At 39.1% G+C, this 27,916-nt stretch overlaps 1 protein-coding gene across 5 annotated transcripts in view; it reads right to left on the bottom strand.

The window, feature by feature from the left end:
• The window catches only part of SH3KBP1 (SH3 domain containing kinase binding protein 1), a 244,603-nt gene that overhangs the window by 11,057 nt on the left and 205,630 nt on the right, over positions 1-27,916 (bottom strand). For 4 of the 5 annotated variants that reach the window (XM_068425084.1, XM_068425086.1, XM_068425087.1 and 1 more), the window contains 4 exons: positions 24,005-24,056; positions 20,028-20,108; positions 17,451-17,613; positions 11,920-12,005 (listed from right to left, as the gene is read on the bottom strand). In XM_068425084.1, the coding sequence (XP_068281185.1) occupies positions 11,920-12,005; positions 17,451-17,613; positions 20,028-20,108; positions 24,005-24,056 (382 nt within the window). Of the gene's footprint in view, positions 1-8,222; positions 8,315-11,919; positions 12,006-17,450; positions 17,614-20,027; positions 20,109-24,004; positions 24,057-27,916 lie in introns of all 5 variants that reach the window. The other variant, XM_068425085.1, reaches the window with a different exon arrangement.

Genomic DNA, 27,916 nt, shown 5'->3' with positions numbered 1-27,916 from the left:
TAGACAAGATAAATCAAAATTCTGTAAAATTACTTTCAGACATGAATCAAATATGGGACTGATTCATTATTCAGAGACTATTTTTCATTGCACACATATAGGAAGAAATAGCTTTTAAGTTAATAGTTATATATACTGGGCACTTAATTTTCAGAACTGTTACAGAACAATGAATCTCTGAAGGTCCAGCTTTGTTGCTGTATTACAACCATCGTACAAAATTACACAATGCAAAACCAAATGAATTAATGGGCCTGTGCAATAAACTATATGCACTGAAGGACACTTAAACTGATTCCAAGTACTCATGATTTGGCAGCTAGGAAGTAAATGGGATCAGACATTCTTTATTCAGCAATATTCTTCCACCTCTGGGAGATAAAAAAAGAAGAAAAAAAGAGACCTCTTTCAATAGCCCTGAAATAGTCTAAGGTTATTCACCTCCAAATACTACTCTATTTTTGGAGCAACTCTTCCTATATATAACCAGTGACCACACTGTCCTCTACCAGGTATTTCTCTCATTGCTTTTTTATTGACTGTCGCAACCTACGTCCAAAGGTAGGTCACGAAGTCTGTCAATGGGAATTTGGCAATCCGAAGCCTCAACTGTACCCAACATATCAGGTGAGGTTACAGTGCTTTTAAAGTGAAAACGAGCTAACATTAGCAGACTGCACAAAACCTGTCTGGAGTCCTACAGAACTTCAGAGTTTTGGGAGAGAAGAAATGGAAGTGGAAAATTATTGTCTAGGGAAAAAAAATGCAAATGGAAGAGATGTAATGTAAATGGAATGCAAATGGAAGAGATTAAAAATAAGAGAGCAAACCAGTAATACCCAGTTTGAAGCTGATACATGAGATAGCTAAACGAGTTAAGATCACACAGCAAATCAGTGATGTATTTTGATCCATTGCCTTCATTTTCACCACTGTGTTACTCTGTGAAGTTGCACAGCAAGAATACAAAAATATACACTCATCTATAAACATGTTAAGCTCACACACATGAGTACAAATGGAGGCTGAAGCAACTCTTCCCTTTGTCCCAGACACTCTTTCCCACCTAACTGTTTTTACTATTTTTTTTCCTGAGCTAGTTTTAATCCAGCTCATTTTCCAACAGCATGTGCCCAGCCACACAAATACCCATGCTGAAGGAAGGATCAGTATCAGTACCAGAGGACTGACACAAGCTGCTAAAACTGAGAGGAAGAGCAGACTACTGCTTTGGGGGGCAGCAAACTGGCTGAAGTTATCTTGCAGTCTAGGAATGCTCCAGTACATGACTTCCCTCTCTCTGTGTTGCTGCTTCTATGGTAAGCACCACTGTCCCTTCCTCTGTTCTTACAGAAGATAAATATTCACACTAATATGGAAAAAAATCAACAGAAAAAATAGTGAAGGCATTAATTGAATGTGTTTCTTTGGCTTATAGAAACTAAGAATTACCTAGAGTTCTATGTTTGATCAGAATAGCCAAATATTAACATTTAAATTGTAAAATGTATCAATACACAGAGAGTTAATGAATTTGTGTCCTTCAGACCCATGAGCACTTGCAGATAAAATCTGCTCCATGCATTTTATGAATACCATGAAAGATGAATATTTCTGTGCAAAGCTTCTATTATCAAGAAATACTGGGAATCCTCCATTTTTTCCACTTCTGAATGAATTTTGGATAGCTAGAAAAATAAACTAAAGCAGCCTATACCTGCACTGAATTTAAAAACAAAAGAGCAGCACGGCGGTTGGAAAGGCTCCACAGGTAGAATCTGCTGCCAAACTAGTGAAATCACAACCATTCAGCTGATACTATAAATGAAATTCTATTTAAGTGTAAGAGAAAACGCTTGGTACAATGCTAAAATAGTAAATCCATTTCCAGTACTTCCACATGCCCTTTATCCCCACCCTGTCTGTTCTCCTTATTTAGATGTGGTTCTTGCTCCCAAATTTGCTCTGCATCTCAGGTTATCACTACCTTCCACGATCATCACCTATGAGGTATTCACAGAATCACAGAATCAACTAGGTTGGAAGAGACCTTTGGGATCATCGAGTCCAACATTTGACCTAACACCACTGTGTCAACTAGACCATGTCACTAAGTGCCACATCCAATCTTTTCTTAAACATCTCTAGGGATGGTGACTCCATCACCTGCCTGGGTAGCCCGTTCCAATGCCATTCAGGACAATTCCCATCTAGTAAACCGGTAACTAGTAAAATGAGGAACAGAATCACACAAGAGACCTCTGCCTTACTGTAGATTCAGTAATGAATTCACTCATACTGGTTATTTGATTATTTTTTGCTGATGGAAAGCAAGGTTATAGGGGTGTGACTATGTTATACTCACCAAGGTCATTAAATGCAGAGATTTGATTTTCATTTGTGTTTCTGCAGCTATCAGAAATTGGGAGTTTAAATTTACATACTAAACAAAATGTAAAACCTTCCTGAGCTGGATCAAATGGGATGACATTAAAAATAAAGTCTGGTTTACTGTATTCACAGCCATGTTAATTGTCAGTAAGGCAGCATCAGCACCCAACAGACCCGAACTCTGCACTGGTCCAGCTTTCTCTATGTTTAGCAATAACAAACAGTGAGGAAGGTTCTACTGAACACATATAACACCGAGGGCACCCATCAATTAACAGTGCCACTCCCTAATTAAAAAATAATCGATACTTGTTCTACAAATAAACAGATGCATTCATCCTTATTACTGTCTCACTGTTCAAGCTGGTAATTCATGAGATGGGAAGAAAGACACCAGAGTATTTCTAATATACTAGTGTAGTACACACAATAAAATGTCTGGCTTACTGAGTAGACATATTTAATGAATATGAAAAATGTTAGCTGCGCAAGAATTATTCCCCACTACCCTTACAAGCCAGGTAAGAACAGGGTATTTTTCCCCATTGCTATGTTCATTTGGAAACACGGTTAATTTAAAGCATGATCATATCACAGAATCACAGAATCAACCAGGTTGGAAGAGACCTCAGGGATCATCGAGTCCAACCACTGCCCCTACACCACCCTGTCAACTAGACCATGGCACTAAGTGCCATGTCCAGTCTTTTCTTAAACACATCCAGAGATGGTGACTCCACCACCTCCCTGGGCAGCCCATTCCAATGTCTAATAACCCTTTCTGTAAAGAAATTCTTCCTGATGTCCAACCTGAACCTCCCCTGGCGAAGCTTGAGGCTGTGCCCTCTTGTCCTATCGCTAGTTGCCCACTTCACTACAACCTCCCTTCAGGTAGGTGTAGACTGCAATAAGGTCACCTCGGAGCCTCCTCTTCTCCAGGCTAAACAACCCCAGCTCCCTCAGCCGTTCCTCGTAGGTCAGATCCTCCAGACCCTTCACCAGCTTGGTCGCCCTCCTCTGGACTTGCTCCAACACCTCAACATCTTTCTTGAAGTGCGGGGCCCAGAACTGAACACAGTACTCAAGATGCGGCCTCACCAGTGCCGAGTACAGAGGGATGATCACTTCCCTAGACCAGCTGGCTACACTATTCCTAATAGAGGCCAGGATGCCATTGGCCTTCTTGGCCACCGGGGCACACTGCTGGCTCATGTTTAGCCAGCTGTTGATCAGCACCCCCAGGTCTCTTTCCACCGGGACGCTTTCTAACCACTCTTCCCCCAGCCTGTAGAGCTGCATGGGGTTGTTGTGGCCGAAGTGTAAGACCCGGCACTTGTTCTTGTTGAACCTCATGCCGTTGGTCTCGGCCCATCTATCTAACCTGTCCAAATCCCTCTGTAGGGCCTTCCTACCCTCCAGCAGATCGACACTCCCACCCAGCTTGGTGTCATCTGCAAATTTACTGAGGGTGCACTCAATCCCTACGTCTAGATCATCTATAAAGATATTGAACAGCACCGGCCCCAGAACTGAGCCCTGGGGGACACCGCTAGCGACCGGCCGCCAGCTGGACTTTGCCCCATTCACCACCACTCTCTGGGCTCGGCCATCCAGCCAGTTTTTAACCCATTGAAGAGTCCACCCATCCAAGCCCCGGGCAGCCAGTTTGTCCAGGAGGATGCTGTGGGAGACAGTGTCGAATGCCTTACTGAAATCTAGATAGACTACATCCACAGCCCTGCCCTCATCTACTAAGTGGGTCACTTTGTCATAGAAGGAGACCAGGTTGGTCGAGCAGGACCTGCCTTTCATGAATCCATGTTGGCTGGCCCCGATGCCCCGATTGTCCTGCATGTGCCGTGTAATGCCACTCAGGATGATCTGTTCCATCACCTTGCCTGGCACCGAGGTCAGGCTGACAGGCCTATAGTTCCCTGGATCGTCCTTCCGACCCTTCTTGTAGATGGGCGTTACGTTTGCTAATTTCCAGTCAGCTGGAACTTCTCCAGTTAACCAGGACTGCCGGTAGATAATCGAGAGTGGTTTGGCAAGTTCATTTGCCAGTTCCTTCATTACTCTAGGGAGAATCCCATCCGGGCCCATAGCCTTGTGGGTGTCCAATTGGCACAGCAGGTCACTAACCGTCTCCTCCTGGATTACGGGAGGTTCACACAGCCCCCCCGTCCCTAACTTCAGGCTCTGGGGGCCGAGTCTCCTGAGGACAACCGGTCTTGACATTAAAGACCGAGGCAAAGAAGGCATTGAGCACCTCTGCCTTTTCCTCATCCCCTGACACTACACTACCCTCCTCATTCAGCAAGTGGTGGAGGCTCTCCTTGACCCTCCTTTTGCTGTTGATGTATTTGTAAAAGCTTTTTTTGTTGTCTTTGACTGTAGCAGCCAAATCGAGCTCTAATTGAGCTTTGGCCCTTCTATCATGGTGTTTTTAAAAACATGCCCAGATCCAGTAAAACAATAATTTAAAGAAAAAGTTCTCAGCTCATTAGACTTGTACCTTCCTTGAAAATAACCTTCAATCCCTCCTCCCCCGCAAAAAAAAAAACCACAGAAAGAAAAAGTTAAATGGTTATGCTTCCTTCCTTACCCCTTTTCCCCCCACTGCGTTTACTATTCTGGCATAACATGTGGCTAGGCTCAACTTTATCTTACGTTTAGGTTTTTTAATCTTTGGGCAAAGTCTTTTATACATAATGATGACAGAAAGCTTTTTGAATTAGCAGAGAGATTTCACCTTGAGAAAATGAAAATGGAAAGTGATGGATAATAGCAGAATCAACACATTCAGAATGCTAACGGCAAGGTTTCACAGAACAGAAATACAGCAGGGCTGGAAGAAATGAGGCAAAGGTGGCGTTCAATTAATTTGAAGAAGATAATGCCACAAAAGCCACAGAGGTAGATTTCATTTCATAATCATCTTCAATACATTCAAAAGATTGACAATAGGCTTGTGAAATGGTATATATGCTGTCTTTAAATACAATAATCCTGAAACCTATCAAATGAGATGGAGATACTGCAGATGAAATCTTCTGCATTAATGTCCATTCAATATATAGCACTAACTAAAAAAACAACTCAAACAATAATCTGAATATTACTGGGAATGTTTAGAAGATTACAATTATTTTAACTATTTCAGGTGCCCAGATTCTGCTACTCTCTCCATGCCGAACAGCATCGTACCCTTCAAGGAATACAGCCATGCTCCTAGCCAGGGTCAGGGCAGCAGAATCTCACCCATAATGAACTGCAGACTCTTTTTTTGAAGATTCAGGTAACGCACTTTTAGCAGGAGGGCTCCCTGGCTGCAGGGTTACCGTGCTCAGGAGTGTAACAGCGATGTGCCAGGGAGGCCTGCCTGCATGGTTCTTTGCTTTGGAGGGAAACAGCTCAGCTCACCTGGCTTCCCAGGACAGTCGCTGGACAGCCACCTTTCCTAAAGTATATGATTATCTTCTCCCATTTCAACCCTGACTTTTATCACTTCACTAGCTGAATGTCAAAAGCTGCCATAATGAGCTCGGCTAACTACTTGCCAGTGCCCTCATAAGGATTTTATTTTTAACGATTCAGAAGATGCCAAGAAAGAACTGAAAGGTCAAGAAAACTGAGCTAGAAGAAATGGATATGCTGTTTTCAGGCACCTCAACTTGACACACTTGGAGAATGATTTAAATTTCTGGTTTACTGCCTTTTTCGGGAACCCCCAGGGCAAGAGACCTAATTAATTTACGTAATGGACCATTAACATATCCATGATTACAATATTTACAATTCACAATTATGTTTATGGATGATTTTCATTCACTGACATAAATATTACAACTTAACCCAGTTGGGTAATTCTGCTCCTTTGCTTCACTTTATTAAAATGAGCATGAACAGCAACATAGAAAGAAATAACTGGTTTAGACAGATTTCAGTCTTCATTATATGAGTCACATTTTGTCTTCCAACCCTTATATTTACCAGTATTTCCTTTTTTTCCAACTTTTACTCCGTGTCTTCAGGCAAAATAATTATAATGTTTCACAGTATAACAGCCTGTGATTTAAAGACAAACCTGCTCCATTCTACCACCTTTTACTGGAAATATTCTCAATCTTTTTCCCTAGTGTGGGCCAAAGCTTATTAGATCACTTTTTCTTCCAGTCAGAGGCACAGCAATCACCTCTCCTAACAAATATGAGCACGTTACAGCTCTAGAACAACTGCAAACACAGCTCAAGGAAACACGATATGTTCAAGATTTTTTTTTATTTGTTTGTTTATTAGATATTTTCAAGTAGGGTATTTTTAACTACCCTTCTAGGCAAGTTAGCACCAGCCTTGGTGGGAGGGACAGAAAAAGAGTACAGCTAATAATGTGGGTTTGGCCAGTACTCCATGATCCACCAGCAAATGCTCTGAAGATTAAAGTCTGAAGAAATGCTGAAAAACGGACTCACATTAACCAGCTTTCAGGGAATCTCTTAAGAAAATTCATACCAACACTACATGTTTCAGCAGGAATCAATTAAGGCATATGTGCCTTACGATAGCACTGATGAAGATTATTAACTGCTTTCATAAATACTATGCAAAATGTGTAAAGAGCCAGGAAAAATATTGGAAAGATGTGTCTGCTTGGCTCTGTGTGGGAAGCGCCTGTGCAGCTCAGTCTTTTTGCAAAGCACAGAAACGGCTTCTCATGTGGATTAACTGAGCATTTCCACAGTAGATATATTATTTTTATTTCTTTGTGGCTTATTTTTTATATCACTTAGCTTAAATCCATATGATTTTAAGTGTTAGATTTTTTCAAAGCAAGCCTATTTTGGATAGACAAGACTTGTTTCAGGACTGCAGGATTCCAAAGTGTGTGTGTATATATTTAGCTAATAGACTTAGGATTAATCCTGACTTGCAGAAATAACTCAATGCCAACAATTAATTAGAATGATTCAGTAATTTTCTGGGAGCATTCACTTTGGATCCAGTAAGCTGTTATATGTGCTAGATGCTTCTGTCATTGTACTGGCCCTCATATATAACAATTCTTTGTGAAATTAAAAAGAAACATGAAACCTAAAAAAAAGTCAAGTTATGCAATAAGGCATGAATTTAAGCCATTGCAACCAATGTAATTCTACATAAGGACTACTCTTTTGTTGGTAGAACAAGGCTTACTTTCAGTGTAGCTTATGTTGTTTTAGAAGCATTTTAAACTAAGCTCAAAAAACCACTGTCAATCCAAAACAGTTGTTGGTACATGAGACTTTACAGCAGATGTAACTACCATGATTTAACCACAGCAATACTGGAGACAAAGTCTTGAGTGACATGACCATGCACTTTCCACCAAGAGCCAGTGAGCGCTCTTCAAATTTCTATGTTTTGTTTTGTCGTCCTTTTTTTCCTCTTTCAGACTAGAGAACCATCCTAGCATGTTGCTAAATATTTTCATTTTGTAACCTGTAAGGACATCACAGCAAAATATATGCATTAAACTTTGCGATGACACCGTCTGTCTGTAAGAATAGGTTAATGAAACCACAGCATTTACAAACAGCGCATGCAAACTGTACATGTCATGTCACTAAAATTTCTTATGGTACAATAAACTATAATGATTTCTTGTTTCAGTGCTATGGTGCAAGATTTTCTGTCACAGTACACTCTATGTCAACTTTTAATCAAAAAAATATCTGTAATAGCCATGTATACATTAAGTGTTCTACAAAATACTTCTTTTTATTTGTTTGCTATGCATTGTCAACTAAAGCAAAGACAGGACAGAAAAGAAATGGAAAAAAAAAAAGCCTTACCCTCATGAAATGAAGAAGAGTTACCCATGGCAAAGAGATGTAAATAGGAAAAGTTGGATGAAAGATGTGTGGAAAGGAAAGTAAAGGCATCACTGAAAACAGGGAAAAAGAAAACAAAAGAAGTGAGGAGGAATAGGGAACGGTTCCTCTTAAATAATATATTCTGAAGGCCAGTTTGCCAATAGTTTTTGTAAGGATTGTGGAAAGAAGCAAAGGCATGAACAACAGTAGTAATAGTTGCCATTATATCTACAATCAGCAGCGATGTTGCTGAACAGGACTTGCTCTTGTCAGTACAGATTGCAAAATTGTAATCAGTGCTGTATTATCACCAAGAAATTTAAATGTCAAGTCACAACTCTGCAGAACATGCTAGTGAAATCAAGCCATGTGCTAACATCTACATAAAAATAACTTTTTGTATATGCAACTGACAGAATGTTATGCACAGTATTACACATCACCTCAGCCTTGCTCAAGCATTTGTGACCTTCCTGATTGGTAAAGTTGGGTGAGAATGTTTTTAAAGGCATTTTTAAAGGTGAGGGTTTTCTGGTTAGACAACATTGTTCCACTGGTGAAATATTACTTAGAAAACAAATAGAAAGATACTGTTTCCAAAACAAGCAATGTTTAACACACTGATCTACAATAGTGGACCTAGACAGAATACAAGTTTTGAACATGGATTCCCCAATTGCCCTTTGCATATTGCTCCTCAATTGTTGATGGAATTACAGATTTTTTTGTTGCTGATCACTTGGGTTTTTTTTGGGAAAGGGCACATGAAAGGACCCTGTACCATCTCCTACCTCATCGTAAAGGTTTTGGACTCATCATGATAAAGAAAAGGATCCAACTTAGAAATCCTTAAAAAGGTTTCACAGAGTGGAAAACTGCTCTCCATCCAGCTTTAGGACGGTTTGGTTTTATAACCAAAACTGTCTCTCCAGTGCTTTTGTACATCTCTCTGCTCTGAATGAAAGAACAAGAGCTTTAGACTGGCTATAGGACTGAGAAAGCGACAGCCATTACCCAGCCTAACATCGCCAGTGCAAAAAAAGCCAGGAGAGTGCTGCAGTATTCATTTTCAGTCCCCGATTCACCATCAGTACTTAGCATAAGCATGAAAGAGGTTGAGGCAACTTGCAGCTGACTGCTGCTTTTCCCTCTGTCCTCCCTGAGAGCATTAAGTGCCCGGGAATGACACTGGCACTAATAGAGGAATGAAGAAGAGCCCAGTAACCAGAATGGTCATGCACCCGAGCTGCTGCAAAGGCCATTTAACTTCCATTTTCTTCAAAGGCTACTGCTGAGCCTCACCTTGTCTGTCACAGAGGTCCATGCTAATTGGTTGTGTAAATTTGGATTACTGAAAAGACATCAAATGGTAGATTTAATCAGATCCATTTTTACTGGAAGGATGAACCTCAGAGAAGTTGAGGCTGCCCTCCCCACAGAGTACATGACACTGGGGCAACACCGGTAACACATATCACAGTCAAATATTATCTGGATTCACAGTGCCCAATCCTTCAGTGTTTTGGAATACACTGGACAACTCTACTCCCTCATCCATCATTTTTACTAAGAACTCAGCCACAAGATTTCTCCAACCCATTGTTCTCTTTGTAAGTAAATAAAAAACACATTTATCATAAAACTTTCCAATTACACTGCCCCATAAACTGTCCTGAACTCCAAACCTCTCCTCATAGTAAAAGATATTAATCCACTGTGAATTATTTTGGCTTATTAAGTTTTAATTTATTACTCTACCCTCTCTTAAAGGCTGTTTATTTCTTTAACAATATTTTACATGAGGTGTCAAAAGCCTCCTGAAAATTTATAACAGTTATGATCTTTGGGTTCACATTTCATTCCAAAATCATCATTTATTTCTTTTTCTCTTTTAATGAGTTGTCTAACAGGCTAGAATGACATGATTTGCCCTTGTAAATGCCATTCTGGTTTGACACTATCAAGTTATACTTATCTAAGTATTCACACTATTTTATCCTTGGGCTCAATAGGTTCCCCTTGTTAGTGGTAACAGGAGGTCATCAGCTAAACCCTTTGCAACATGTTGTGTGTCTTGTTTGGTTTATGAACTCTTGGCTCCTATTCTCCATTAAAAAACAAACAAACAAACAAACATCCCCCTCCCCCAAAGTTCTGGAAATGAACAAAAATTATTATAAATCAAATTTCCTACCTAACCTTTTACAGGTTGTTAAAAAAAAAACAGGAAAAATACAAAACACTCTAAGCTTTTATCCTGACAGTGATTCCAAGGAAACTAGCACAAGGATTAAAAAAGTTTACTTCCATCAGACCACTATATGCTATCTGCAGTCATAGCTTTCTCTTTGAAATAAGCAGAAGTTTACATGCTTTGAAGCAAATTTGTAAACATGAGTAACAAACACTGAATGGTAGAATTTGACTTCATTTCCATACCATTCCTTCATACTAATCTCTACAATAAAAATGTTCATGCGATTTATCACAACCTCCTAACTTTCCATGTTTAACCCAAATGAAACTTTGGAAGAAAGATACTACTTGCTTCTCCAGAAGAATGTTACTATCATAAACCATAGCAACAGCAGAAGGTTAACAAAAAGCAGACCTATGGATGTTGAAAAGCTCATAAACCTACGTGAAATCTATTTAGCATTTTATTGTTACACTGTAATTAAAATCTATCCATAACTTAAAGCTCTTGTTTTCAACTCTGAAAAAAAGGCAGGTTTGGCTGTTGAACGTATACTATTTTAAAGAAATGTTCTAGTAATAAAGCAGTCTGGGTAGAAACCTCCATAAAATTTAATGCCACTAGCGAAAGGTAGTAATGCTTACACATTCAGGGCACCCTGGTTCTGCCTTTTACAAAAATGGGACTCTCATGGCACAGCTGTGACTGTGGAGGAGAGCGACGGCAGCAGCTGCCGCTGGCGTATTTCTAAGTAGAGCTAGAAGATGGCTGTCGCGGCTTTTGGTTACAGCCCTGGGACAAGGGTCAGAGCACCTTGCTTTCCGAGTGCCACTTACCGCAGCACCCATCTCAGCAAACATCTCTCCTGCACTGCCAACTTGAGAAGGAAGGAGGGTGGGAGAAGACAGAAAAATAACCTATCGTTACTCCTTTCCAGGTGATTTCCTGATTAAACTGTTCGTGTTGCAGGAACGCAGATTATTATTTTCAAGAGAAATGCAGACTGCTTTTAATTGGTTTCTGCAGTAAAATTTATCCAAATTGGCCTGAATTGGATCTCTCTTCCTTTGTATTGGGAAGTTTAAAGATTACTAACTGCACCAAAACCACAATCTTTTGCAGCATTAAAAATATGGCAGCACTAATATTACATCTGTTAAACAAGTATGACTTACTATCATTGGCCTTCTCACTTGTTTTTCAGTCTTTTAAACAGAAATAACAAAAGCTCTCCTATTCAAAATAGCTAGCCATTACATATTACCTTTTACAATTTTTCTTTAAACACAAAACCCCAACAAAACTTTTTAAAACAAAGCAGAAATGATCCTTTAATCCTGCAGTTAAAATCTGATATAAATGCACTCACATTCATTGCCAAATCCTCAATCTGCCTTTTGGATCATAACAAAGTCACTAAAAAGCAGAAATTTACACAATGAATTTCTTAGGCAAACTATAAAAAGCACTATAACTTACCGATGTCATTGCTTCTTTCAGAGGAGTCTTTCTCTAGAGTGCCGGATACTGTACTGCCCACTAATTCCACTTTTGGACTATCACTCCTGCATTTGGATCAAGAAGAGAAGATATTTTATTGGAGGTTTTTTTGTGGGTTACAGTAAATTGATAGCTAACTTGCAATTAATAACGAGAAAGCAAAATATTCTTCCTTTGTAGCACCAGAGTAATAGCAATGTGTCAGAGAGAGCAATCTCCAGTAAGTAGACATGCTGTATGGATTAACCTTATCTCATTTCTCCTTAACACCTGTCAAAAAAGCCTATTTTAGACACCGTAGTGTCCTGAATAATTCTTCAGATGTTCACAGCATCTCAACACGAAGGAAACCTAAGGGCAAAGGGACATTCTTCAACACCTTATTTGTAATTTTTTCTAATTAATTGGCTTGCATAAACTAGAGTGACGGACTATATAGAATACTGTAGAAAGGGAGAGGACCTCAAGCTAGCATTGTGCATTTCAGCGGTTTCTAGTATTTACTCATAAATGTAGCTCCACCACCATGTTTTTGCACGTTGCTTATGAGATTAGACTATGAATATTGTTTCTGCAAGTCCAAAGAACCAAGATCACCTAGTCTGTCTGAAATGTCTTTGGAATAGACACGTGTCAAGAGTTGTGATGCTTTATACAGAGGAACTATTTTAAAATCAAACAGGAGATCAAACATAAGCAACATGATTATTCTTTCTTCATAGAACTTTTTATTCCACAACTACTTAGGTTTACTAAAATAACCTGACTACTGAAACCATTAATTAAAAAAGGGCCAGTGGTAGGCAAGTAGCTTGGCATGGCACAGGTCACACAGACAAATCCCTGTGACGTTTACTGTGATAACAGCTGTTCAATTAATGCAATAAATTGTTCTTACCATCATTATCAGGTCACCTAACAAATATCATAATTTTTCCACAATGAATATTCCCAGTGTAGCACTGTAACAATTATGATGTATGTAAGGTAGCCAAATTATGGGTAAAAATATAGAACTGTCCCTGAAACAACTCAGGCAGGCGTGCATTTCTATGAACAGCAATAATTAGCCATTGCCAGTAAAATGCATAGCGAGCTCCTGAAACTCGTTCATTTTTTCATGTCTCTGCTTTTGATGCCATAAGCTGATAACAGATGGCCTGAACCTCAACTCATGGCAGCAGTTTATGAGCAAAACACAAAGTGTCTGGAAAACCTGTTTCAGACTTCAGGAAGGCTGTGATAAAGAGCCTGAAGATTTGTGTTAAAAAATGGAGGAAGTCACAGATTAAGTCAGTATTTATCCAGTTAAACACTGTGGTAGGGTGATAAGTATTCTATGAACTTAAAAAGATAGACAACCAGTTTATGACCGGAAAAACAAACTAGTCCTACACAGCTATCAATATGGCAGGCAGTCTGCACCAGGAAGGAAACAGAAGAAATTTAACACATTCTTAGAAAAATGTATTAATTGGCAAGATGATAAACAAGGCTATTCTCCAAGTGACCTACCTAGAATCATGGAATCATAGAATTGTTTAGGTTGAAAAGGACCTTTAAGATCATCAAGTCCAACCGTTAACCTAACACTGCCAAATCCACCACTAAACCATGTCCCTAGGCACTACATCTACTTGTCTTTTAAATACCTCCAGGGATGGTGACTCCACCACTTCCCCGGGTAGCCTGTTCCAATGTTTGATAACCCTTTTGGTGAAGAAATTTTTTTCCTGATATCCAATCTAAACCTCCCCTGGCAAAACTTGAGGCCGTTTCCTCTCGTCCTATCATTTGTTAGTTGGGAGAAGAGACCGACACCCACCTCGCTACAACATTTCAGGTAGTTGTAGAAAGCCATAAGGTCTCCCCTCGCCTCCCGTTCTCCAGACTAAACAACTCCAGTTCCCTCAGCTGCTCCTCATAAGACTTGTTCTCCAGACCCTTCAATTAGTTTTGACCCTGATCAATTAGTTTTTTCATCTTTTGGTCTTTAACTTTTTTTTAAAAAAATGCTTATATATTTGTAAATCTATAAGAAGCAATATAGTTTCTTGGATGACAGGGCAATGAACATCTGACTGCATACTCTGTTTTACACGCATATATTTCCCAACTGAGAGCACCAGGTGAGTTGGAAGTTTTCTAGGAAATGTATGAGCACAGTTTTTGGACGAGATTCTTAGGATGGTGTGATTTAGAGCTGAAAGTCACAACATTTACCATTTGACTACAAAAGGTACCAAGATACATGACAACAACCCCACAAAAAAACCAGCTCTGTTGTCAAAAGAATCAACAGGCTTATTATGCCAATCTACATCCATACTGTTGTGAAAGGAGCAGAGCCATCCCTTCTTGGCCACAGCATCTCCCTCCCTCTGCTCATGCCCATGCAGATAGCCTGTCAGCTTGATCAGACAGATGATCAGCCTAAAAGAAACCCCACACTAATAGAAATCCCACTGCAAACTGGTTAATTGCCATCTGGAGCATCTCCCTGACCCATATGGCTGAACGGCTGCACAAATGCTGGTGCTAACATAAGGGAGGCTGCAGGAACAGGAACCTGCCCCTGTGAGCAGCAGCATGGACACAGATTGGTTTAGCCTAACTGTAAAAATGCATTTTCTGTATGTCTTTATGGCTTGCCTACTCCAGAGAATTGACTGATAAATTGTATAATCACAGGCATGTCTAAATAAGCTGTGAAGCCTTTGGAGCAAATTGACAGCTATTCTCTGTCCCACATGGTTTTTGTCTCTCCTATTGCCCTTGAAGCTCTAACCTGCCTCCAAGAAAGGAGGATTGTATTTAAATGGAAAAACAATCCTCACCACAAAAAGTCAGTGAGATGCATAAGATGCAAGCCACCTACTCAGAACAGAAAAAAACCCTCTTCTCCTAACCAGCACCCATGGAAATCTCATGGGACTCACTTTATAACCGTACCAACTTTCCCCCTAGGATCATGTACTGACTTTGGCTGGGATAGAGTTAATTTTTGTTACAGCAGCCCGCGTGGTGCTGTTTTGGATTTGTGACCAAAACAGTGTTGATAAAACCCAGAGGTTTCAGCCATTGCTGAGCAGTGCTTACATAGTGTCAAGGTCTTTGTTTCTCACACTGCCCCACCACAGAGGAGGCTGGGGGTGCACCAGAAGTTGGGAGGGGACACAGCCGGGACAGCTGACCCCAACTGACCAAAGGGATATCCCATGCCATATGACATCGTACTCAGCAATTAAAGCTGGGGGGAAGAAGGAAGGGGAGGGAGGTTCAGAGTTATTGCATTTGTCTTCCCAAGTCACTGCTACATGTGATGGAGCCCTGCTTTCCTGGAGATGGCTGAACACCTGCCTGCCCAAGGGAAGTAGTGAACAAATTCCCTATTTTGCTTTGCTTGCACACGCAGTATTTGCTTTATCTGTTAAACTGTTTTTATCTCAATCCACGAGTTTTCTCACTTTTGCCTTTCTAATTCTCACCCCCATCCCCCTGTGGCGGAGTAAGCGAGCAGCTGTGTGGGGCTGAGCTGCTCACCTGCGTTAAACCACAACAGGTTAGCAAAAATTCTGCTAGTTCAATTTTTATTCTAATTGCCTTAGGTTTTTCATATTCTGGAAATGGATACCAGCGGGTCCTAAAAATATTCATTATCTTATTAAACTGAACTGATTTAAAAACAAAAGGCTTTTATTGAAGTGACTGCTTCCACTGGAAGTTTCAAATTTCTTAATTACTCAAGTAATTCAAAGTCTATTCCATGGATTATTTCATTACGTGAACTTCCCACTCTCTTCCTGTAAGACACCCTTACAGGTTAGAGTTTACCAGGCAGAACCGCCATCCGAGATAAATCCATTAACTTGAATTACCTGATAAAGTAATTCATAGGGAAACTGCTAGCACTGTGATCATCAACATGCATCATCATCACCTTAGAAATCACCTTTCCTTCTAAGTTTTAATCTAACTACTGATACAAGTAAAATTCTTTCAAATATAACGCTATTAGATAAAAAGAACAAAGCATTTTTTTCTGTGCTAGACATAGCAGAGTTTGGACAATTAAGAACCTAACAGCGTTACTGTTTAGATCTGCTTTTTCACTTTGTTAACACAAAAACTGAAATATCTTTAAAAATGCATGGTTTACTGAACACTAGGGTATGTACTGGTCTTGCCAAGAAGACATCACTTAGCTAAATCTAAAGGTCATAGTGAATACTTGCTTTTCCAAGCACGCCCTAGTGACCAGCAGGTGTGGGCTATATTTTGGAACAACTGGAACAACTGGGCAAGCATGTTCAAAGCTAAGGAGTCCAAAAGAAGCTGTGGCAGTAGCACCTGGATAGAAGGGTAAGTTCTCAGAGATGCACAGCCAAAGCATTCCAGTACGATGAAACTGGCAGCACAAGGCAGGCAGCGTTTTTTTATTTTATGTCTCTCAGATTTCACACTGAAAGCATTTGTTTAATGAACCATATGTGGAGGAATGAGGGGAATCAATGTCTAGGATTTCTATTTTATTCCACTCTACCCTATGCTCCATTCTGGTGTTTAATTCACCATTAGTATATTTGAAACCAGTAGTTCAACAGCAGCTAATTTTTCCAACAGTAAAATACTAAGATTATTTCTATGCCTATATTCTAGTATTTCTGCAAGATGTGCAGCTTGCTTACCCATTTTAGGCAACTTTTTTTTTCTGGTTTTCACCTATTTCTATCCACTCTGCATAAAGGAAATCTACAGTGCACAGCCCAGATGCCGATGACTAACGTAGCCATCTAGACTTGATTAGGACTACAGGCGAGGCCTTTAATTTCTGCAACCTCTGCTTTTCCAAGCTCTAGCAGAGATTAAATAGAGCTGTGTTGGCAAGTCCAATTTCTCAGTGCTCCTCAAAGGCTGTAACCACCTCTCATAAAGAGCATCATGTAACTATAGAATAACAACCAACACGGGACATAAACACTTGACAGCAGTATTCTGCAGAGGCACCAGCTTAAAGAACATTCTATGAAGACATGTATTTTGCTAAAAATCGATCTAAAATGATCAGAGAAAACAGACTGAAACCAAGCTGACAGTATTTGAAATATGCATTGTCTAATGCTGTTCCTCAGTATAATCCAAGCTTTTGCACTGACTTAGTGCCCTGGCTAAGCTAGAATAATTGGAAGTAAACTAAGAAAGTCAACATCAGCGCAACATGTTGATGCAGATATTTCCCACATATTCTGCAGTGGAAACGATGATATTGCAGTAACAGTGTGTTCATCAGTAGAAATGAACTAGTCATGAACACTCTTAGGATTGTTTTTCTTGAGAAGATAGTTATGATCCAGCCAGATGACTAGAAGGCTTTTCTTTTAGTCTTTTTTTAAAATACATTTTTAAATATTACCATGCAATAAATTGTGACTAACTCTAAAAATCTAAATTCTTTAAATGTGTGTTTTTTCCACTAATCCCAAAAGCACTGGACAAAGGAAAAACAATACCTTGTATGAGTCACAGGCACAACTGGTCTTTCTGGTCGTCTCGGGGGCAAGGTACCAGGTCTATTCACAGAATTTGCTTTGGGTGGCCGAGGTTTCTTCGGAGGTATAGCAGGAACTGAAGGCTTCTGCAAGTCTGACTGTTTTTGCTCTCTCTCTGATCTTTCTTTAAATCAATTATTTCCAGAAAAAAAAGAACATGGACATTATTAAGTGGAATTCATTTGCACTCACAAGTCTACAATTAAACAAGAAATCTTCAACTGTAGATACACTGTATACAAAGAAAAAGCTTATTTCCTTTCCACTCCTGTCCTAAATTATTCTTTATTTGAAATAACGTTTACTACAAATCAGTTGTGTGCCCTGCCTCACTGTTCTGTCTGTAATTCCTTGTGTCCAAAATGTGTGTGCAGCATCTGCATGGGAATGCTATTTTTTATTTTAGTATCTTATTGATTTCTGAATGTAAAAAATAAGAATGGCAAAAAATTACATACCATATGGAACAATTCCCCATGACCACAACTTATACCAAATTCTAATATGAAACACTATTAAGTTAGAAGGTCACAAAAATAATCATGCTGGATATTCTTAACATCTCTTGAACAAACAGAGAAATATAATTTCTGGGGAAAAAAAAGGTGTGTTTCAAGCGAACTACAGTTAAATGAAAACACAAGCATTAAAATTTAGCAATGTTTGGCAGGATGTAAACCCCTTGGAAAAATCAGACTTTCTATTTAGGTTTTTAAGCACAGACTTACATGCTGAATTTTTCAGCTTGCCAGTGAAAAACTGGATCATTTTCAGAACTGGTTATGCATAGTTAGGAAGTGCCACAATACTAATACCCAATGCCAAACACGCAATGTCTGTGAGTATGTAAAGTACAATACACATTAATAACTCTTGTAAATAATATGCTCTAAATTCATAATACAAAACAAACATGTAAATATGTTTGGCACACCATAGGAAACCTAATTCTTCTTAAAGAAAGGACAAAACTCTCAAAGGGACAAGTTTCACTCTCTGTATCCTACTATGTCAACACTCCACTTTCCTTGACAGCACTGTCTATGATATGTCGTGAATATTACACCTCTGTATACGCATAGGAGGTACTGGGAATGTTAGAGGGTATTGCTTAATGAGTTCTAGGTTTCAGTCTGAGAGGACCATGGAATAAATCACCAGAAACACAATCCACATTAGATTCGGAATAGCCCAGTAAGTGACTGTTGTTCACAGGCAAACACCTTTTTTCAGTATGTTTTCAGTTGATGCAATCGTTGGGTCCTCTGTAACACTGAAGCTTTTCCAGCGTATTTTGTAACTTTTACACACTCCTCTGACAACTTATACTGCGTCAGTGTCCAAGAATCTAAATTATGTATGAGGGACAGGCTAGACAGTGTGCCAACACACAGCATAAAGAACATTCCTGTGCCACCCCTGCTGCCACACCAAACAATTCCTGCCACTCCCCGGTACTCCAGAAACATAGGCATGACTCCTATGGCCTCTTTTCAACATTTAGAAAAGTTACAGGTATTTATACCCTGGGACATTAATGTATTCAAACTTCCTATACCGGTTTGACAGTTGGCTTTGTAAACCCAAAAATGGAAAGCAAAGCGTTTTATTGCTAAGGTAGCCACGAGAAGTAGCACACATAACCAAAAGTAAACATATGTAGACGCAAGTGCTAAAACACCTGTCAGATCGCTAAGACATATATCCAGAAACAGATCCTGGTGCAAAGTCTGAATGTTCTGGCACTAAATTATGACTGCATATTATACATTTAGTCATGTGCATACACGTGTCTTTTAAAAGACTGCATGTTCAAATACTTAAAATTTAAGTAATCCCATAAACAAACTTCTCTGTGCAATCTAATAGTCCACTTAAACGTATGAAACTTCACACCATCTTCAGTTAGAGAATCAAGGTAACTATTTTCCCCAAACTATTCGGAATGCACAACAAACACAATGAAACCATTAAAGGTTGAATTTGCTTGTCACTGCTCTGCGTGGTACTGTGCCCCATTTCTTGCAATGTTCAAACCTGGCTTTGAAGACAGAATTTTTTGATTTCTTCACAGGCTTGACTATGACTTCTATGACTATGATAATGGGGTGATTCATAAGCATTAATGACTATATCTTCACAAAACCACCAACCCTGCTTTTAACAAGAGAACCAAGGCATATAGATGTTAAAAAAGTACGCTCTAATCTGGGGTATCTTACTTGATTAGGGACCTGGGTTTTACTGAGCACAGAGCTTTAGACAGCATTTTATGGATTGAGAGCGTATCTCCCCTTGACTTCAATTGAGGCTGTAAGTACTTAACAGCTCTGGACTGGTACACGAATACCCTGAACTTAGTCCAAAAGCAATAATGAGATCCTTTCCAAAATGCGTATCATCACAGATCTATCAGAGTGGGAAATAAACATCCAAACAATACACTTAATGAAAACAGGGACTGGGAAATGAGGATGTACATCAGTTCCGTTTCCCCATCTCTCTGCAGAGAGCAGGCAGGGAAAGCACATTTCATACCTTTTTCTTCTGTTCTATTAGGAAGACATTCTGGCCTTTCAGGAGGTACCTTTTTGATTTCATGCTTTCGATCTGTGGTACCTGTCAAGAAAAGAAAATTTGGAATTCTGAAGAAGACAACAAAGCAGCATATATGGCCACATAAGATTTAATTCTGCAATTTCTTAGGCTTTTTACATTCTCCAGTTTGAAAATGTCTTGCTAAAACTGAACACAAATCTAGTCTCAAGTATTTGCTTGCACCATAATGACAAAAAAAGCAATTGGATATTTATGTTTTCATAGTCAAGTTCACAGTTACCAAAGCGTGCACCTCAAAAGAATAGGCACTTTCAGACCATCCTGTGAAAAAAAAATATTCGATAACTACAGATTTTTAAATGTGGACAGATCCTTTACCATTGTGGACATACTTAACTGAAGAGCAATTCAACAGTATGGAGAATCATTAGGAATAAATCAATTAATTGGGCATTCTTGCCAAAAGAATATAGACAAATATACAGGGCTTATTTTACATTAAGTTAAAATCCCCCTCTTTGTCACCTCTACTACTAGCTGTTCACTTCTACTTATTAGAAGGATGAAAACAGTAGTACTGACAGTATTTTGCATGACTATTTTAACTGACAGCTTTTGGCCTGAAGGTGTAAGCCTCTGCCTTCTTCTGCCTCTGTACTAGAGACCCTGACATACTGACGTAGGTTGCTACAAGGAATATGGGAACTTGTGGCACCAACACTGGGAAGATTTTGCAAAAATTTCCTGACACATGCAAGATGCAATCTTCTAGTCCTTGTATTATAAGAAATGCTTTACTGGATATTGGCTTTGCTGCATTGACTAACTACTAGGTGTTAATGCCATTTCAACTTAGCAGTGTTGAAAACCACTTTAGGTAACACTATTAGTATTTCAATAAAAATTACAGTGGATGACATCCAAGAAAAGCAGAGAAGGCAGGGCAGGGAACACAAGGCAATTTTTTGCTTCAATCTATTCTATTATACGCAGTTCTCAAGTACATTTACATTTTCTGAATGTGCTGTCACCACTCTCTTCTGCAGCTGGTTCCTAGAAATCAGTACTCATCAGTGCAAATTGCTCATCAGTGGTGATCACTGGCCATTGTTTCTTTATATAACTGTGCTGTTGGACAGGCAACACTTGTATCACTTCTCATGTCAATAAATAATACTGAATTGCCATTTTATGGTTGGGCTCAATGATCTTAAGGGTCTTTTTCAACCTAAGTGATTCTATGGTTCTATGAAAAATACTTTACTCCTGAGAGGAGAAACTGTTGCTAGAAACCAATTAAAGCCTTTCTAAACATGAGTTATGCAAAGCACAAGTCAATATACTGATAACTTTGCACATACTAGTGTGTTCAAGGAAAAAAAGAGACACATGTCTATATACCTAATTACAGTAAGATTAACAGTCATCATTAACACACAGAGGGACACTCTCAGGCCACGTCTAAAACAATGAGCCTACAAACACTTAGGAGCTCACAGGCTCGAGTGTACTCCCTGCTTGCGTTGTGACCCCCAAATTAATCAGTACCCAGGCAGGCACTACGATCCTGCCTTAGCTGCCAGGAGAAGGTCACCAGCAAGGAAGCTCTGGTGAACTCCATACCGGCTCCCAGAGGGACTCAACAAGTATTCCCACCCTTCAATCTAGATGCAGGTGTATTGCTTATCCCAGCTACGCAGTGAAATGCCTACTGCTTTTCAATGACTGTGTAAGGGACTCATGCTCCTAACTTTAGTTCTCCAGTTTTCACCTTACTTTGTAAAGTAGCCCAGCACAGACAGCTCTGGCAGTCTACTGCTGTGCAGAATTTGGAAACACAGCCAAACTTTCAGCTATACTGTAATACAAACTAGACACCTCCTTTATATATGTGCCGCTTGTACTACAAAGACTACTTCTAATTCTCTGCTATGTTTTTCTGCTCTGCATCAGAAGGTACTGATATTTAATTATTTAGGCTGCATCTGATAGTTCTTAATTTATTCATCTCACTATGACTGGTTAAATATGCAGAAACATTACTGGAAATTGTTACCTACTATCAACAGTAAGGCCTGATATGGGGATGTGGTAAAATACAGTGTTATCTCAGTAAACTGATAATTTGACAAAGTTGAGGATGTCAGGATGGTAATAAACATAGGCTGATTTTCACCTTTAAATACATATCAGAAGAAACTCTTGTGCATTACCAGCCAGGACTTGACAAAGACTGAGTATGAAAACAAAGAACAGCAATAGCCTTGGCTTTGCCATAGACTTAGATGGCCTTAATCAAATTGTCTGCATCCTTTCTGCATCCATTTTTCCCTTCTGAAAATGGGCACATTATCCTGCTACGGTGATGCAGCTAATGCATTGGATGCAAACAGGTACAAACAGATTAAAAGTATTCTCTAATTATAGGAGTATAAATTGAAAGAAACATAATGTTTTATAGAGCTTTTCCAAAACATGTGTCAGGCTGTAATGACAGTTTGTCACTAAGGCATCTTCAGTATGCAGCCACCACTAGATGGCAAAGTTATACTGCTCGCACTGGACACTTACTGAGCTTAAAAATCAAATCTATGTTTTTAGGAGTGTCAAGACAGAGTGAAGAACAAACCATGGGTGTCAATAAGCAAACCAAATATTTATAGTCACGATTCTGTAGTCAAAAAACTGCTTGACAAATTCAAACTAGTTAAATTATAGCCTATTGATTCACAGTAAATTGTACACCACTGTAACTTGTTCTTCTATTAATAGATCAAGACTGTAGGAGAGGGAAATTTACTTTATAAAGCACTGAAAGCTGGAACAAACCACAGTGACAAGACAAATAATCTGGCTAGATTGGATGTGTTCGTTCTGTTTTTTTAATGTGTGTCAACAGTGGGGGAAGCGGTAGTGCTGCTGCAGAATTTTAACAAATCAACTGGAGTTAAGGGATTAAAGAATTCCAGCCATAGTTATGTTTCCACCACAACTGCATCACAAATGAAAACTCCGAGTGCATCCCATGCCTTGCGATTTGTGATTTTACATGAATGGAACAGGAATTTGGTTTCTGAGGTCAGAACTGTCAAGTGCGTAGATACTTTAACTGTTTCTAAGTCTCACAGAAAAAATAAATCATGCAGGCACTTTTGAAAATTTGTATTAAGAGTTCATTTTAAAACTACAAAGAAAAGTGGTTTCAGCTCTCAGTATTTACACACAATTCAGTCTAACATATTCCAAAACCAGCTTTGCTTACACTCATCCATTTGGAAAACATAATCAGCCTCTTAATACATTTGCAACACCATTATCTACATAATCAGATTCAGGATAACCCCTTTAAGTTTTATACTCATGGCTATAAAGGACTGAAAACCAAGAATCTAACCATGCCATAGAACCTAGAGACAGACAGACAGCTCCAGCATTCATGCAGATTGTAAGATTTAGATTGTAACTCAGATGGGGCCAGTGTATTACAGCTAAGTTCTCTGACACTAACAGATACGCAAAAAAAAGCTCTTTATGTCTAGAATAAATCAGATCTGTAGGTGTAAAGTGAATGCAGTTTCCTTCTGCAGGTATTATTAGACTCCAACATATTGGGTCTATACTGCAAAGACATGTGCACAATCAACTTCAGTCAAGGAACGGAACCAGGGAACTTTTAAAAACTGAAGTATCACACTTGCTCCAAATTAACATGTTCAAGGGGCAAAATACATTATTTTGAAGTGGTGCAGATGGTTGCCTGAAATACATTTACAAAGCACACCACAGTCTTTCAGGGCTATCACCTTTTTGCAATTTGATTCTAATTTATTAGTTGTCTACACACCTCCTGCTTATCACTTTTGATAACAGATGACTTCTATATAAATTTGAATACACTTAATTTAGACTGAGATGTGCTCACTGACATGGGCTGTGCAAAGTCATCTGCACCTTACCTGATCCTTGTTTGATGACAGGAGCTGATGGAGGTGGTGGTTTCTTCGGTCTCTAAAATTTAATAACAGAAGAAGACAGATTGCTTCAAAATGCCTGTAAATCTCATTCATACAAAGGCTAGAGTTAATAATACATTGCTTAACATTAATAATTACAAGACTTGAGACTACAGATCTGTCACATATTTCCCCTGAAATAACTTCATTAAAATGAATTTGAAGAGAAAATAGCATTGACAAATAAAATGACATTTATCTACTTTTGCAATTGAAATGTCCTGCTGAGGGGAAAAAAAGAGTCCAGTTTATGTGCCTTAAGATTAGAGAAATACATGACCTTTGATTTACTGAAGAAATCTATTTATTTAAAATTTAATCTTGTAAATATTCCAACCCATTTTGGAAAAAAACAAACACAAAAAACGAGCTCAATGTGGCAAAACCTGAAGTGTGTTTTTTCAGATTCATACATGGGGCAAAAATGCAGAATACAGGAAATACTGCAAAAGTTACATTTTATTCACTCATTGATACATTTACAGATCCAATTGTGAATGACAGTTATCAGAGTTTTTGATGCTTGGTGAAATGAAATAAATTATTCCAACCATCCATACTTTTTACTTTTACCTTCTCCATTATGACCATTTTCCTAATAGATCTGTAATGGCATGGCTGAGAAACATGACCACCAAATCAGCGCCAGAACCATTTCTCTTCACCTGCGGTCTAGGGGAGGAGTGGCTTTCCTTCCATGTCGATGTGTGTGTATGCACACACACCATACTGGCATTCACCATATATATCTTGGAATGAATACAAAAACAAATGGAGCACGATGCCAGATCAAATGACATGCCTTAACCCTCACTCTTAAAAAAAAAAAAATTCAAAATTTTTGAGACTACAGTCTAGGTAAAAAATAATCATTGTTTTCTTCATATGTCCATCTTTTTTTCTGAGAAGGACCTTATTTCCGTTGCTACAGATTGATCACAATCACTGTCACTACATTGCTGGCTATGCAACACTGTATATTGTCTTGTGGAACTATCCCTAAGATGATGTTTCCAGATACACATAGCTTTGCCAAACTTCAAGCAACTATTTAGGTTGATACTTTTTATCAAACTCATGTTGATTTTTTTCCCCCTATTATTTTTTATATATATTCCAAATTGCTCACCTGCTTTCAAGAAAGATCAATTGTTTTGCTTACTTGCAGTGATCAGTCCAGCCTCTGCCCTAGAACTCTCAAGTCTGTCTGAATGTTGACAGGGATCAAGTTTTCTGTGAAGGCTGAGCCCTTGCCACTCACACTACCTGGGGGATCTCTCTCAAATCTAGCAAATTTATTCACCTCTGGAGAAAAAAAAAATACCACTTTTTCAAAGACTGAGTAAGCCTAACAGCTGAAATCTCTGAAGCTGCCACCCTTCAAGCCTCAAGTTTCTCCTACCACCTTATCCTAACCACATCACCTCCTGTCATCAACCTGAGAAAGCTGTGGCCAAGAACTCAGGAGCTCAGAATGATCTTCTCCAGCCTGGCTGCCATGGGCCATCATCCATGAACAGTGAGTCCCTTATACTCTCAGAGACATTTCTGCAAGAATTTAGGCAACATGGTTCAAGGTTTAAATGCAGAAAAGTGCAGAAAAATGTGGAAAGGAAAGAAGACAGGGACAATGAATGTCTTGTGATAGCAATTGGGGGTTTGGTTGATAATGGCTGCAGAGTGAAATAGTCGGTGCTGAGGATCCAACAGCACAATATACATATTTGGGGTTTTATTCTGGAGTGGTGTGAGCCTGATCCCATTGACTGTCCATATGTCAGCAGTTGGAATATATGAGGTGCACTCCTCTAGCACATCTTCTGGCTTAGTTCTCATCTGAAAGGAGTCTAGTTCATGTCCCCTGAGACCCGCCTTTGAGGCAAACCAAAGCCTACAACTGAAGATGGACAAGTGAGAGATTCACTACAAATCCCACTCCTGATTAAAACTAAAACACTAATGTAGATAAACACAAAGGAGAAAGGATCCTATGGTTCATTGGACAAAGTGGCTTTAACTGGAAGCTGATATAGGAAATACATTGTTTCAAAAAGGCAGACAAAGATCAGAAAGGAGGTAGCGTGAAAGAGCCTTAAGACTGCTGCGGGAAACATGGAGAAGCAAGGAGGAACTATAAGGGTCTGTGGCCGGATGAGATAATCGAGAAGGTGACAGAGACTAGAAGTGAAGCCAACAGAAAGGAAAGCAGGATTGGTTGGACAAGAGAACAAAACTACAGAGCAGGGACAAAGAGTGAGAGGGGAGAGGAAAACAAGCTGGATAAAGAAATTTGGTGTAGGGATAGAAAGTAAATCCAGATGGTGATTTAGACTCAGGTAGTGTGCTCAGGGGAAAATCCTGTAATCGAGACCACCTGAGAGGTGGAGACTGGGACTAGGCAGTGAATAGAAAAGGCCTGGGACAAATAGCCACGTGTGGAAAAGAATCAGGATTGGAAAATCGGGGACTGGAGAAACAAGGAAACAGGAAAAGATCCCAAGCTTTTGTTCAACAAGCAGAAGAACTACTGCAAGAAATACTTTCAGACCATGGGATGGAATCCAAAGTTTCTGGTTCACATCAGAAAATACCTGACAAAAGCACTGGAAAAGTATCCATTTTCTTCCCTTTTAGCACTGATTCAAGCAAAGACAGACAGGTTACAGTCCTACCAGTTACTTAGTCATGTGGCCAGATCTGTGCTATTTTAAAAATTAAGAAAATTTTATTCTCTACGTTTACAGCAAACCTAGCTGCAATTTCTAAATGTCTGAATATTTAATTTATTCTACAAGTTATATTCATTGTACTCTAAAGAAGAAAAACACCTAAAGATATACAAGTTCAAAAAGACTGAATAAATTTCACCACAAAAAAATGGATAAGAGTAAAGATTTTTTTCTTCTATAATAGGCTCACTATGTCTTAAGGTTTATGATTTCTGCCTCTTCTGGAAATCACCTTCTTTTATTACTAGGCCTAAAGCCAGGATATCCACTCTTCTACGGAACTGCGTTTTCATCTCCCACAGTTTTTCTGCTCTTCTAACTTCATTTTCAATAATTATCATGTTAGCTTTTGTGAGTTGTTTAATAAGCTTTCCAAGTTATTTAATTTTTGCCTCCGGCATCCAATTTTATTGCCAAGATTGAAGCTGAGTGTCAGTAAGTCTCAGTTTTATCACAGAAGGCTTACACTGTCACTGTGAAATACTCATCAAAAGTCTGATTGCAAGCTCCTAATATCCCACCGATGACTGAAAAGGTTCCTAAAAATGGAATGGACTTTAGGGGGAAGTAATCTATTACTTTCTTCCACGAAGCTGCAGGATTTCTAAATAGTGTTTCGCAAATAACAATGCCATCTCTTTCAATTAAACAGAAGCTGAAAAAGCTTCTGCATAGATTCTATACCTTCTTTTTTAATAATTCTGAGAGAGGTAAAGAAACATGCCTCTGAGATAGCAAAAGCTCACTGTTGTCTTTCAAATCTTACAGTTAAAATTTCACCCTTTTCATTCTGGAGGAGTGCTTGACTGCTGTCAATCAGCATGCAAGTGGTACACTAACTTTTCATATTCCACTACAAAAACAATGGAGAAAAGTTAACAATTCTGGTCATCATTGCATCTCCTGACTCAGCAAATTACCCTGGACCTCCAGTTCCTCTCTCTCTCAAACTTAGGATGCAGAGCAGAGGGCTTTCAGAGCAATGTAGTGGAGGTGAACTGACTGGATGGGCCAATCAAACCTTTCAAAGAAACTCCATAATATGACTTTGAGTGCCATACATTCTCTTCATGGATGCTTTGTGACCCAGAAATTTGTTTTCTTTAATTTTTTTTGTTATTAAGTT

The sequence above is a fragment of the Nyctibius grandis genome, chromosome 2 (assembly GCF_013368605.1).
Source record: "Nyctibius grandis isolate bNycGra1 chromosome 2, bNycGra1.pri, whole genome shotgun sequence".
NCBI lineage: Eukaryota > Metazoa > Chordata > Aves > Nyctibiiformes > Nyctibiidae > Nyctibius > Nyctibius grandis.
The sequence above is the reverse complement of the archived record's forward strand: the minus strand, read 5'-3'. Positions and strand labels throughout refer to the sequence as shown.